Source organism: Schistocerca americana, chromosome 11, assembly GCF_021461395.2.
Source record: "Schistocerca americana isolate TAMUIC-IGC-003095 chromosome 11, iqSchAmer2.1, whole genome shotgun sequence".
Classification (NCBI taxonomy): domain Eukaryota; kingdom Metazoa; phylum Arthropoda; class Insecta; order Orthoptera; family Acrididae; genus Schistocerca; species Schistocerca americana.
The window spans coordinates 167,081,230-167,096,651 of record NC_060129.1 but is presented as its reverse complement, the minus strand read 5'-3'; the positions used below and the strand labels follow the sequence as shown (position 1 = coordinate 167,096,651).

General features: G+C 40.4%; 1 protein-coding gene and 1 long non-coding RNA gene across 2 annotated transcripts in view; both read left to right on the top strand.

Moving 5' to 3' along the window:
• LOC124553708 overlaps positions 1–15,422 on the top strand; it is a 583,058-nt gene that overhangs the window by 469,541 nt on the left and 98,095 nt on the right. The window lies entirely within an intron of this gene.
• Positions 1–15,422, top strand: part of LOC124553707 — a 28,921-nt gene that overhangs the window by 3,678 nt on the left and 9,821 nt on the right. Inside the window, exon 2 of the mRNA XM_047127609.1 lies at positions 7,827–7,980. Coding sequence (XP_046983565.1) covers positions 7,971–7,980 — 10 coding nt within the window. The 5' untranslated portion in view covers positions 7,827–7,970. The remainder of the gene's footprint in view (positions 1–7,826; positions 7,981–15,422) is intronic.

Here is a 15,422-nt window from a genome sequence, read left to right as displayed (position 1 = left end):
GGCAGCACTCTTTGTTACAGGATTATTTAGTAATCGCGAAAGCATTACGGAGATGATAGATAAACTCCAGTGGAAGACTTTGCAGGGGAGATGCTCAGTAGCTCGGTACGGGCTTTTGTTAAAGTTTCGAGAACATACCTTCACCGAAGAGTCCAGCAGTATATTGCTCCCTCCTACATGTATCTCGCGAAGAGACCGTGAGGATAAAATCAAGAGAGATTAGAGCCCACACAGAAGCATACAGACAATCCTTCTTTCCACGAACAATATGAGACTGGAATAGAAGGCAGAACCGATAGAGGTACTCAGGGTACCCTCCGCCACACACCGTCAGGTGGCTTGCAGAGTATGGATGTAGATAAGGATGAATTGCATATGTCCAATAAAGGCGAATGTATTTGTCGGGCTGTTATTTTTATAATATAATCTGGAATATCATCAGTACCAGCTGAATACTTACTCTTCAGTGAATTAATGGTATTTAGGAGCTCTGTTGGGCTTATTGGACTGAGGAACATGGATATATTATTTATTTGTTTAGATGAAAGTTCTTTACATGTTGTATTAGGTGGATTTCCAAATTTTTCCTTCACTAATTTTCCAGCAACAGTTGCATAATAAGAATTGAAACTGTTTGCAACTGCCCTAGGGTTAGTGACATTCTTGCCATCATATGATATCACAATATTTTTGTGAGCTGTCTTCTTCCCTGTAAGATCCTGCGCAGCTTTCCACATGGACTTAGTTTTATTGGATGACTTCATAATATATTTGTCATTTTCCTGAATTTTTGCCTTTTTTATGACCCGTTTAAAAACTAACTTTTATTTTTTGAAATAATTAATAAATTCTGGATTGCTGTGAGTTTTTGACTGCAGAAAAAGTTCCCGCTTCCTTTTTCGAGGTGCTCTAATGCCTGATGTAATCCAGTTTTTGAATCTGTCTGTGCTTTTGGAAATCACTTTCCTTTGTGGAAAGGCTATGTCAAAGTTATACTTGAAAATGTTCAAAAAATTTTCCATCTTTTCGTTGGTACTACAGGTATCATATACTTCTCTCCAAGATTGTTCGCTGATTAGGTACTGGAAGTGTTCAATATTTTCCCTACTATAAATTCTTTTATGGGTGACGTTTTCTATACTGGTCGAAATGTGATTTACAGGTATGATTAGTAATTGCGAAAGGTGGTCACTATAGCCGGTATCAAAGTTTTCTGATGTACACTTGTCCATGTTTACACATACCTGATCAAGGAGAGTGAGAAAAATAATTATGCACTGCCCATTTAGTATTTTCACTGCACAGAACTTCGAATGGGAAAAGAGAGGGAAGGAAAAAGATCTGGTCAAGGATAAGGAAGGAAAGTCAATCAGGACCCTAGAACTAATGGAAAGGGGCAGAGCAGTACGAATGGAATATGAAGGCTATCGGAAACAGAGTACTTCTGTCACTTGATTGTGTTTGTATCTGCATGCGGTTTCTTATTAGAAACATTGTCGTTCACGGAAATGTTACGAAAAGGATAGATTGCTACTTTCCATATAGCGAAGATGCTGATTCGCAGACTGGCACAAGAAGTAGACTGTCAAACAAGTAAGCTTTTTTTTTTTAAAAAAGCTTTCATCAGTTTCGGTTATTAACCATCATCCTGGATGTATGGCACAACAGACTAGTTGAAAGCTTCCCATATTTCTTTCAAGTTAAACGGTATCAACATTATCAAGTGAAATTGTACAAACACCTGACATAATTTGTCCTACAATACTGACAGTCATATCTCATATCAGACAGACAGGCATCACAGGTTTTTTCCTAATAAACAGCTGATGGTTAAAATCCACTGTATAAAACACTTACGGCTGTTGTACCTCACATTACGGAACCTTTACGATGGCCTTTTTGGTCGAAAGCTTACTTTCTGACAGTCGTTTTGTTGTGCCTGTCTGTAATTCATCATCTCTGCTGTATGGTTAGTAGCAATCTATCCATTTCATAATATTGTCATTATTCCATGTTGGATTTTCCATTGTTTGTTGTAAACATTTTCATTAATTTTATATGTATTCTTTGAAAATTTCAGTGTTGCGCACTGTAACTGTAACAGGTGCCACAAATTTACACCATTTCAGTGACACCCGATGTGCACATCTCACGCATTAATTTGATTCTTGTAAGGTGACACAAAGACGAGTGGGAGAATTTCTCCATGCAGCTTGTGTAAATTCTGTGTACAGAATGGGCTTTTGGGTGAGTAATTCCAGCTTATGCTTGAAAGACTTGAGGAATGTTCTTCTGTACAGTCCATATTTGAAGAATGAATTCAGAAAGGAGTATTTGCACAAGTAACTTTTCACATTAGGTCATCAGTGAGTAATCTTTAAAACTGCAGTGTATAATTTTCAGGGGTGGCTTTTGACAAAGTTCGATGCACTGAAGGAGAAATTTCATTTCATTCCTCCTTGGGCATGGAGAATAGTTCTTAACTGTCATTTAGCATATTGGTCTTCAATTTTTGAAACAGCTCTTATTTTGGGGAGGAAACGTTGTGGACATATTGAAGAAATGGTGATTGATGTGGTAACACAATTGAGATAGCAATAAAGGTTTTTTGTATTTGACTCCTTTTGATAATGTAATGGATGTTACATGTTGCCTTCAGTGATTACTGTAGCAGAATATTGTCAAATGATCTTTCACAGAACCCAAAAAATTCTGGCCATAAGTTACTGCTGTTAGTGGCACCAAAGTTAGTGTCCAGTCCATAGTGAGTGAGACAGAAACTGAAATTGAGGATAACAAAACAAAAGCTGAATTGCTTAACTACATTTTCAAATGTTCCTTTACAAAGGAAACACAAGTGAATTTCCCTGAATTTAATCCTCGTACCACTGAAAACGTGAATGAAATAAGTATTAGTGTCAGGGATGTTGAGAAATAGCTGAAATTGTTAAAATTGAACAAAGGTGCAGGCCCCAATGGAATCGCTGTCTGATTCTACACTGAATTTGGGGCTGAGTAGGCCCCCCTTCTAACTATAATCTATCGTCAATCTCTCAAATAAAAAACTGGAAAAAAGCTCAGATCGAGCCTGTCTACAAGAAGGGTGGTAGAAGTGACACACAAAACTACTGTCAAATGTCCTTGACATTGATTTGTTACAGAATCTCAGAACGTATTATGAGCTCAAACATAATGAGGTATCTTGAACAGAATGACCACCTCAATGCTAAGCAGTATGGATTTTGAAAATATTGACCACATGAAAGCCAGTTCACACTTTCTCACACGACATATTGAAAGCCTTAGATCAAAGCAACCAGGCAGATGAAATGCTGCTTGATTTCCAAAAAGCATTTGACTCAGTGCCGAACCTGCACTTATTGTCAAAAGTACAATCATATGAGGTATCAAGTGACATTTGTGACTGGATTGAGGACTTTTGGTAGGGAGAACACAGCATGTTATCTTGGATGGAGAGTAATCATCAGATGTAGAAGTAACTTTTGGTGTGTCCCAGGCAAGTGTGTTAGGACCCTTGCCGTTCACATTGTATATTAATGACCTCGCAGATGATACTATTAGTAACCTCAGATTTGCTTGCAGATGATGCAAGTACTTTCCGAAAGAAGCTGCATAAATGTTCAGTCAGATCTTGGTAAGATTTCAAAGTGGTGCAAAGATTTGGCAGTTTTCTTTTATGATCAAAAATATAAAATTGTGTACTTCACAAAACAAAAACTATACTATAAGTGAGTGGAATTGGCCAACTCGTACAAAACACCTGGGTGCAACACTTTGTAGGGATATGAAATGGAATGATCACATAGGATCAGTTGTGGGCAAAGCAGGTGGGAGACTTTGGTTTATTGGTAAAATATGGGTAAATGTAATCAGTCTGCAAAGGAGATTGCTTAAAAGATAACTTGTGTGACCAGTTCTAGAATACTGCTCAAGTGTGTAGGATCCATACCAGATAGGACTAACTGGGGATATTGAACGTATACAGAGAAAGGCAACACGAATTGTCACAGGTTTGTTTAATCCATGGAACAGTGTCACAGAGATACTGTAGGAACTGAACTCGAAGGCTCTTGAAGACAGACATAAACTATCCTGAGAAACCAAAATATCCACGGGTGTACTGCCGGTCTACAGTGTCCAACGGGCACAATATTTCGGCGATCATACATGTCGCCATCATCAGGTGAACTGACGGACTGAGCTCCTGTGAACGTGCCGGCACGGAGACCGTACACTATGGCGGCTCTGGGGGAGATTTCACAATTGGTAGGCCTGCGTATTCTTTTTATCTCGATTTCATTTACTGCTTCCCTAGGCTCCATGTTTCACACCCAAAATGTTCTGTGCCCCGGATGAAGTTTTTTAATAAGTTAATCACTTTAATAACTGTTCCCCCTGAGCAGCCATAGTGTATGGATCTCCGTGCCGGCACGTTCACAGGAGCTCAGTCCGTCAGTTCACCTGATGATGGCGACATGTATGATCGCCGAAATATTGTGCCCATTGGACACTGTAGACCGGCAGTACACCCGTGGATATTTTGACTATCAAATACGCCGGGAGAAACTCGAGAATCATATCCCGAGAAAGTCCGTTAACAAACTTTCCTACGTATCACTCACATTGCGATCGGGAAGATAAGATTAGAATGATTACTGCATGCACAGAGGCATTCAAATCATTCTTTCTTCCTGCCCTCTGTATGTGAATGGAACAGCAAGAAACACTAAAACTGGCACAATGGTGATGTACTTACCCCTGCCATGCACCTCTCTGTGGTTTGCAGAGTATAGATGGAGATGTAGATTATTAATAAATAGCAGAAAGTCTTTGCTTGTTAATTTGTGTATTTTCTATTTGTAACCTCAAAATTAAAAAAATATTACAATCTTTTGAAACTCACTGTACTAAATGTGCGTGCCAAAGTATGTGCACTTTTTCCATTTGTGATGAACAGTATGGCTGCAAATGCCAGGAAACTTTTCCCGTAGAGAAGCTCTGCTTGCACTGCACTCGGACAGGGACACACCCGCCAGGGGGCAGATGTCGTTTCCACCACTCTCCTTGCTTGTGGCTGAGCTAATTAACTGCAATATCCCTTCTGCCAGGAGTGCTAATGCCCAAGGTATGCAGAACTTCTGTCACATTTTGGAGGTAGGAGATAAGGTACTGTCAGGAAAAAAGCTGTGAGGGCAGATCGTGAGTCATGCTCAGATAGCTTAGTCGGTGGCGCAAAAGGCAAAAGCTCTGGGTTCGAGTCCATGTCTGGCACACAGTTTTAATCAAAATGGTTCAAATGGCTCTAAGCACTATGGGACTTAACATCTGAGGTCATCAGCCCCATAGACTTAGAACTACTTGAACCTAACTTAACCTAAGGACATCACACAAATCCACCCACGAGGCAGGATTCGAACCTGCGACCGCAGCAGCAGCGCGGTTCCCGACTGAAGCGCCTAGAACCACTCGGCCACTATGGCCGGCTGTTTTAATCCTCCAGGAAGTTTCATATTGGAACTCGCTCTTTGCTGTACTGAGAGATTTATTCGGGACAATACCTTCTTCCTCTTTTAATATACGTATGAAGGTAAGTGGTATTGCTACTTCCGTTCTTCCAGTTTCTAGGCTGGTTGCTTTCAGTCGTGTTAGCAGATCTCAATCTAGACTTGTTACAAGCCGACTCCATTTCAGCATACTTACTGACTCCTGTATCATATCGCAGTATACCACCCTAGACTGGAACAAATCAACCACGTCCTTCGCCAGGGCTTCAAATACATGTCATCATGTCCTCACTGAGGAACAACTGGGCCAAATTCTTCCCACCCTCCTAAAATGATGTTCTGTCACCAATCTGACCTCCACAACATCCTAGTTCATCACTTTGCCGCTCCACGCGTCACTTCCTACTCCAATCCTGTCACAGGTTTATTGTACCCCATCAGGGGCTGTGCCACCTATGAAAGCAGCCACGTCATTTGCCAGCTCTGCTTTTTATATCGGTACGGCTACGACCAGCTGTACACCGTGATGAACAGCCACTGCCAATCTGTGGCAGAGATGAAAGCTGACACCCTGTGGACAACAAGCATCTGCACATAACATCCTCAATTTCAGTGGCTGCTTCATTACCCGAGCCTTGTTGATTCTCCCTTCAGACATCAGCTCACCTGAACTGAGCAGATGGAAGTTATTCTTGCAGCACATTCTCCGCTCCCGTAATTATCCCGGCCTCAACCTACAGTAACCTACTGTCTCCACACACTCCGTCCAACAGTTTCCATCCCCCCTAATCTCTCATCTCCTCCCCATTCTTGTCTCTCGCCCTGTCGGTGTGCTGCCCTCTGTGAATACACCCACCCATCTTCTGCCACTCCTCTCCTCTTTCACATTTTTTTCCCCACATTCCTGCTTCAGAACTTCCTGACACTGCACCTGTTCCTCTGTCCTCACACCCATGCACAACTATAACTTCACCTTCCCCGCCCCCTCCAGGCTGCTGTTTCCACCCCACGTGATAGTTGCATTCAGGTCCGAGCTGACAGAATTGGCAGTCGTGGGTGCGTGAGGTGTGCTTGCTTATGAAAATGAATGGTGTGTGTTTCTATTTTGCTTATGAACACTGTGGCCATAAGCTTTTCTAAGTGTCTTATAATTGTGCCTGTCTGAAACTTATCATGTCATATTTACAGTAAGTAACAGTGTATATTTCCCTACATTGTTAATAATCCTACAGAGAGTTTCTATTCTTTTATTTATGGTCTGTTTTAAAAATGCTGATTGGAGTCTTGCTTGCCATTTCTGTGTCTTTTTTTGGCTCCTTTTAGAATGTTTGTGACATGTTACGTGACAGCTACCCTTATGTCATTTTTTTCTCTGTTGTTTTCCACAGTGTTGTCTCATCGCCACTTCTTTGGGAGATTTCACGATTGGTAGGCCTGTGTATTCTTTTTATCTTGATTTCATTTACTTCTTCCCTAGGCTCCATGTTTCACACCCAAAATGTTCTGTGCCCCGGATGAAGTTTTTTAATAAGTTAATCACTTTAATAATTGTTTTTTTTAGGGGGGGGGGCATTTTCCTTATATACATAATCATACAGACACAAATGATATGCTACAGTCATTAACTGTGAGACTAAATCTCAGTGTGATTAAAGTTGCAATAAATTAATTTAGCCTAAATTTAAATTAAATTATTGCTTGTATGACTGTTTTGCATAATAAGGATCAAAGCTGAACAATTCATTACAGTTAAACATTTGATAAATACCTCATACAAATTTCTAAGTTGTTCTCATGTTGTGTTCTCAAATATCCCCGCTATAAAATAATGATATTATGCTACCCACGTGTGTGCTTTTAAAGTATAATGACACTGGTAGACTTCTGTTTATTACAGTTAAGAATGGTGAAGTTAATAGTAATTAAAAAACATTTGTTGTTTCACTGCCTGTGGAAAGCCATCGTTTCTGATGTCGATCACATCAATGTAGTGTTTCTTGGTCTGCCACATTACAGTATATGGTTTGAATATGAACAACCAGGAATTTTATGCTGCTCCCAACACTAAAACACTTTGCTGAAATATTAGATACTCCATTGATAGTGTATTTTCTTTATGAATTTATTTTACCTGGCAAGATTAGGATATACTTTTACAGAGTTTGGGAAATGGTTTCTTACACCAAGACAAAATTTTTTGTATAAACATATGTCCAAAAATCCTTTATTTTCAAGTTATTAATGAAAGTTATTTGACCCAAATCTATTTGTGAAATTAATTTGAAAACATAAATTTTTCAGTGAAGGCGCTACGAGGATGAAAGTGTCGATACATATGGCACTAGCAATTTGGAATAAAAAGTCGACAGAAAAGTGCGAAATGTGAGCACGTCAAACCAGAATTCTTGCGGAATTTAACTGTGTCTCTTAATACTTTCTGGAAACATGGCATCAGGTAAGTTTAATCGCAAATATTAATTTCTTATGATTTATTTCTGGAGGGTCATCACTAATTGACCCTTCCATTCACTCTTTCATCTGTATCTACATTTTCCACTAGCCATTGTATGGTGCACTGCGTTTCCGTAATACTCGTGTGTGGATTGAACCTACCTGCAAAGAATATAGCAGTACGTGTCCACATCTTCTTTTGACCCGTTAACTTAACAGTTGTTTCCTCAAGTCATGTTCCAGAAAATATTTTTTAATTAATGAAAAACCTCCTATAATGAATGATATTGCATATAAACATTTAAAGACAGGTTTTAAAGCTCAAAATATTGAGTTACAAAATTTTGAACATCACCAATAATAAAATCCCAAGTATACTCGTGCACTGGGCTTTGAGCAAAATATCAGGTAACTTGAAGTCATTTTTAGTTTCTGTGTAGCTATGAAGTCCAATCATGTATTTCAAAATTGTTTCCTACGAACATAAATCTCGGAAGAGATAGCTGTAGTTCAGTGGAAGTATTTATCTCATACAGCTGGCGAGTACTTATCACTCGACTGACGAACTGTCATCAGTTACAGTCTGCGATGAAGTGACATGACATTCTTATTCGTTTTCTGAGCTGTTAAATTCATTATCAACTCAGGATCACTATTGTGATTCTTTTCTGAAAGCACTGTGTAAACAATAATACAGGAGAGAGGTTGAAAGGATATGTTTTGTTTTCGAGTATCCACAGCTGCATGCAGTAAAGACGACATCTAGCGGTGAGCACCTCAACTGAAACGCGACGGCCGGGCTACAAATGCAGGACCGGATGCTCTCTAGTGGCCAAACACTTAACTATCAGTGCTGAAATGGATACTAGCAGGATTTTATGTTTTCAGAGGTCTACTCTTAAGTTTCCCGAGTATACTCCGAATTGTAAGTTTCTGTCAAAATAATGAAAACAAGATAACTCGGAATTTTATGGTAAGGCATTAATATGAACTGCTGCTACTGATCCCAAACACTTGAGCAGTACTGGAGAATGAGTCCCACAATTGTTCTCTACACGGTCTCTTTTATACACGAGCTACACTTTCCCAGAATTATTTCCATAAATCCAAGTCGACCATACACCAGAACCACAACCGAGCTTATGCACCCATTCCACTTCGTGTCCCTTTGCAGTGTTACGGATTGATAGTTGATGTGATTGTGGCAAGCAGAACAACAACAGACCTCAAAATGCTTTTTTCAACTGCCAGTAGTAGATCTATCTATCCGTCTATATACGAATCCCGCTCCAGTTACTGCTGGGTCTGGGTGCTGATGAGTCCTCTCCATTTGGCTCGGTCCTCCCACCACTTTTCTTCCTCCTCTTGCTGCCAGGTCACACCTCTCCTTTCTACAGATATTCTCACTCCCATTTTCCACCGTGTTCTTGGGCACCCTCTAGGTCTTTTCCCATCCATCTTTAGTTCTTCCATAATTTTGGGGAGAGTCTGCCCATGCATCCTTTTAACATGCCCATACCATCTTAATCTCTTTTTTTCAATTTCTTCTCTCATACTTTCTTGTTTAAGGTCCTTTCTAATCTCTGCATTCCTTACTCTGTCCATTTTTGTTTTTCCCTTAACTGCTCTAAGAAATTTCATTTCCCCTGCCTGCTGTCTGCTCCAGTTCCTTTCTGTCATTGTCCATGTTTCCCCACCATAGGTGACAATAGGGAAGTAATAATTCTTATACATAAGGAGTTTTGCTTTTTCTGAAACTTCCGTATTCCAAATCAGGTGTTTTATTGTTTGGTAGAAATTGCCTCCCTTCTGTAACCTCCTATTAATTTCGTTAGTTATTCTTCCATCCCTGGATATTTCACTCCTTATATAAGTGAAACTTTCTACCACTTTGAGGGGTTCTCCATTCAAGGTAATATTTCCGTTGATCCCTTTCTCTCTTCCAAATACCATTATTTCACTCTTATCTTTATTTATTTTTAATCCATACCTTTTCATTATTTCCTTCCACGCATCAAGCTGTAACTGTACATCTACCTCTTTATCACCCCATATACCATATCATCTGCAAAAATCATCTTTTTGTCTTTTTCTTTTACTATATCTTTAACTGCCCTGTTCATTCCCTCCATCACAACATTAAAAAATGCAGGAGATAGAATACTTCATTGCTTAAGTCCTTGTCTTATTTCAAAGCATTCAGAGTTCCCCGTAGTGTCCTAATTCTACAATTATGTCCTCCATACATTGTCTTTATTACATTAATGTAACCATCTTCTATATCTATCTTCTTCGTTTCTTCCCCCGAGTCTTTCCCTGTTAACTGAGTCATATGCCTTTTCTATGTCTATAAAAACCATTATCACCCTTTTGTTACACTCCCAACTTTTTTCCATCAGTTGACGGATAGAAAATATCAGGTCGATCGTGCTTCTTCCTTTCCTAAACCCATGCTGTTCTTCACTCTGCTCCTTTTCTATCTTTTCACTTATTCGATTCAGTAAAATTCTTTCAAGAATCTTGGCTGTATGACTCATAAGGGTTATTGCTCTGTAGTTTTTACAAAGTCTTTTTTTGCTTTTCTTGAAGATGGGAACAATGTCTCCTGTTCTGCAATCGTAGAAGATCACCTTAAAAAATGACTGTTTGCAGTTGGTTTGTAGAGTTTTCTTCACAGTCGTGCTTCCACCAGTAATAATATTTTGAATGTCAGTGAAAATTGGTAGTTACTACAAAAGGGTGGATGCTGTCAATAAAAAAATTTACGGGAATTGCCGAGTGGTAAGCATCCTTAAGCATATCAGAGACTGAAATACCTTTTGCGTGGACAATTAGGTGAGAAAAAGATTTGTTCCATATTGCAAGATACTCAAAAACTTGGAGTAAGAAAATGCTCCAAACGTGTGGCGGAGAAAATGCAAACTCGATACGGAACTGCTAAACGGGAGACAAAATGTGAGTCAGAGATTGAGCACCGATTGTGATTGAAGAACAGTGCCAAAAGGTACACAACAGTTTGTTTGCCACAGGCCAGCAATGAAATCAGGTGAAACAGCTGACACGTTGCATCATTCTTGACAATGAGAGTGCCAGCTGTCCCACAGCATGTCAAACGGCTGACTATATGGCAGAGGGAAATATCGAATTACTGTCCCGTTGCCACGATTTATCACCTAACGGCTTTGTGTTGCCCTCCTATTAAATGAGGAATGCACACGGATGGAGATTTTCGTCATTAAAAGAACACTGTTGCACCCTTCTGAAAGCACAGTTTTGAGGTATCAGCATCAGAGTGAACAAAACATTTCCTTTGCTAATTTGGACGCATACAGAAGAGTGTAACTTTGAAAAGCAAATATTTTGAGAAATGATGATATGCATAAAATTTTTTGATTTTTTTTTTCTGTGAAAACTTTTAAAAATTGGCTTCTGACTGATAAATGGAGGCAAGGAAAAAAATGAAAAAAAAAATTGCACTCCCCCCGTGCCCCTCCATCAAAAACACAAACAAAACTGCATGTATACATGCAGTAAAATGCTGTGCTTGGATCTCCAGAAATTTTATTTGTGTACTATGGCCATGCTTGGAACAGTAACATTCCTACGGAATGCAGGTTGCACTAATTCTCTTGGTTTGAAATAATTAAAAAAATATATTACATCAACTACTTTTGCAGTATAATTACATCATTTGCAGAATAAAGAGGATCCAGTTCTGTCTTATTGATTTTATTTTACTCTTTGATAATGTGTTTTTACAATTTTGCAGGGATTGTCCTTGAGACTTTTATACATTGGTTCTGAAAGTTTTCTTTTTAATGTAATTTACCATCACTCTTTTGTTTCTCCTAAGGTTTGAAACATTCCTTTCATTCATTCTTCGGAGTTTGCACGCTGCTGCACAAAAAACACATTAGTTGTGGAGGCTGAAATCGACATGCGATGTGCTTTGTGAGAGACAAAATATGTGTGGTGCTACTATGTGGACTTAGTCAAAAACATTCGTAGTAACACCCAATTAATTCCCTGCATTGCTACACATGTAAAAATAAAGATTGCTAGCCTTGCTTTGCCCAACATTACGAGATTAAAATTCCGGCAACTCAAAAGTCAATAATTAAAAGCCCTGTAGCTGTCTGACTACTTTCAAGAAAGATACTCAGGTCCTATCAATGTAGTGGGATACGTACACTGTTACAGTTCAACACATCACCTCCGACTGGACACTAGCAAACTCCCACCATTAATCCCCACAATGACCAAAAAGGAATACACTTCAAAGAGTCAATAGGGAAAGAGTCACACAAAGACTCCGCTCTCAAATATATAGGAAAGGCGATGAAATTTATTGCAGTGAATTAACACTAGCCAACACCATTTTGTCCACTGAAATAGTACTACCCAGCTAGTTACTGGCTCCATGCTATTCTCCGAGGTCTTCCTTTCTGCCAGTGAATCCACACTCACCAACATTGAACACTCACTGAGAAAAACAGGATACCCGTACCCAGGAACATACAGGGTGTTACAAAAAGGTACAGCCAAACTTTCAGGAAACATTCCTCACACACAAATAAAGAAAAGATGTTATGTGGACATGTGTCCGGAAACGCTTGATTTCCATGTTAGAGCTCATTATAGTTTCGTCAGTATGTACTGTACTTCCTCGATTCACCGCCAGTTGGCCCCATTGAAGGAAGGTTATGTTGACTTCGGTGCGTGTGTTGACATGCGACTCATTGCTCTATAGTACTAGCATCGAGCACATCTGTACGTAGCATCAACAGGTTAGTGTACATCACGAATGTGGTTTTGCAGTCAGTGCAATGTTTACAAATGCGGAGTTGGCAGATGCCCATTTGACGTACGGATTAGCACGGGGCAATAGCTGTGGCGCGGTACAATTGTATCGAGACAGATTTCCAGAACGAAGGTGTCCCGACAGGAAGACGTTCGAAGCAATCGATCGGCGTCTTAGGGAGCACGGAACATTCCAGCCTATGACTCGCGACTGGGGAAGACCTAGAACGACGAGGACACCTGCAATGGACGAGGCAATTCTTCGTGCAGTTGACGATAACCCTAATGTCGGCGTCAGAGAAGTTGCTGCTGTACAAGGTAACGTTGACCACGTCACTGTATGGAGAGTGCTACGGGAGAACCAGTTGTTTCCGTACCGCTTACAGCGTGTGCAGGCACTATCGGCAGCTGATTGGCCTCCACGGGTACACTTCTGCGAACGGTTCATCCGACAATGTGTCAATCCTCATTTCAGTGCAAATGTTCTCTTTACGGATGAGGCTTCATTCCGACGTGATCAAATTGTAAATTTTCACAGTCAACATGTGTGGGCTGACGAGAATCCGCACGCAATCGTGCAATCACGTCATCGACACAGATTTTCTGTAAACGTTTGGGCAAGCATTGTTGGTGATGTCTCGATTGGGCCCAACGTTCTTCCACCTACGCTCAATGGAGCACGTTATCACGATTTCTTACGGGATACTCTACCTGTGCTGCTTGAACATGTGCCTTTACAAGTACGACACAACATGTGGTTCGTGCACGATGGAGCTCCTGCACATGTCAGTCGAAGTGTTCGTACACTTCTCAACAACAGATTTGGTGACAGACGGATTGGTAGAGGCGGACCAATTCCGTGGCCTCCACGCTCTCCTGACCTCAACCCTCTTGACTTTCATTTATGGGGTCATTTGAAAGCTCTCGTCTACGCAACCCCGGTACCAAATGTAGAGACTCTTCGTGCTCGTATTGTGGACGGCTGTGATACAATACGCCATTCTCCAGGGCTGCATCAGCGCATCAGGGATTCCAGGCGACGGAGGGCGGATGCACGTATCCTCGCTAACGGAGGACATTTTGAACATTTCCTGTAACAAAGTGTTTGAAGTCACGCTGGTACGTTCTGTTGCTGTGTGTTTCCATTCCACGATTAATGTTATTTGAAGATAAGTAATAAAATGAGCCCTAACATGGAAAGTAAGCGTTTCCGGACACATGTCCACATAACATATTTTCTTTCTTTGTGTGTGAGGCATGTTTCCTGAAAGTTTGGCCGTACCTTTTTGTAACACCCTGTGTATTCGGTTATTACAGTTTTTTGTACGGCAATCATACACTTGGTCGATCACAAATGACTTGCTCTTTGTGACTTCCGAAATACTCTCCGTGAACACTTGTGTTATACCAGACTGTTGAATGCGGACATGCATTAACTGTGGTGTACAGTTACCGGATATCAGTTTGTGGGATGGCGGTCCGTGACTGTCGCACTCGATCGGTCAATACAGGGACGGTTAATGCTGTTTGTGGATGCAGCTGGAGTTTTTTCTTTTCTGTTGCCCTTGTTCACTTTCACTGCAAACTTTCTTCTTGCAGTGAGTGTGGTGGGGCCTAATGCAGGACCAGATTATGATCCCAATTCCTAACTTAAGACACTGTTGTTGTTGTTGTTGTTGTTGTTGTCTTCAGTCCTGAGACTGGTTTGATGCAGCTCTCCATGCTACTCTATCCTGTGCAAGCTTCTTCATCTCCCAGTACCTACTGCAGCCTACATCCTTCTGAATCTGCTTAGTGTATTCATCTCTTGGTCTCCCTCTACGATTTTTACCCTCCACTCTGCCCTCCAATACTAAACTGGTGATCCCTCGATGCCTCAGAACATGTCCTACCAACCGATCCCTTCTTCTAGTCAAGTTGTGCCACAAACTCCTTTTCTCCCCAATTCTGTTCAGTACCTCCTCATTATTTATGTGATCTACCCATCTAATCTTCAGCATTGTTCTGTAGCACCACATTTCGAAAGCTTCTATTCTCTTCTTGTCTAAACTATTTATCGTCCATGTTTCACTTCCATACATGGCTACACTCCATACAAATACTTTCAGAAACGACTTCCTGACCCTTAAATCTATACTCGATGTTAACAAATTTCTCTTCTTCAGAAATCCTTTCCTTGCCATTGCCAGTCTATATTTTATATCCTCTCTACTTCGACCATCATCAGTTATTTTGCTCCCCAAATAGCAAAACTCCTTTACTACTTTAGGAAATGAGAAACTTAATCTAATTCCCTCAGCATCACCCGACTTAATTCGACTACATTCCATTATCCTCGTTTTGCTTTTGTTGATGTTCATCTTATATCCTCCTTTCGAGACACTGTCCATTCCGTTCAACTGCTCTTCCTAGTCCTTTGCCGTCTCTGACAGAATTACAATGTCATCGGTGAACCTTAAAGTTTTGATTTCTTCTCATGGATTTTAATACCTACTCCGAATTTTTCTTTTGTTTCTTTTACTGCTTGCTCAATATACAGATTGAATATCAGGGACAGGCTACAACCCTGTCTCACTCCCTTCCCAACCACTGCTTCCCTTTCATGTCCCTCGACTCTTATAACAGCCACCTGATTTCTGTACAAAT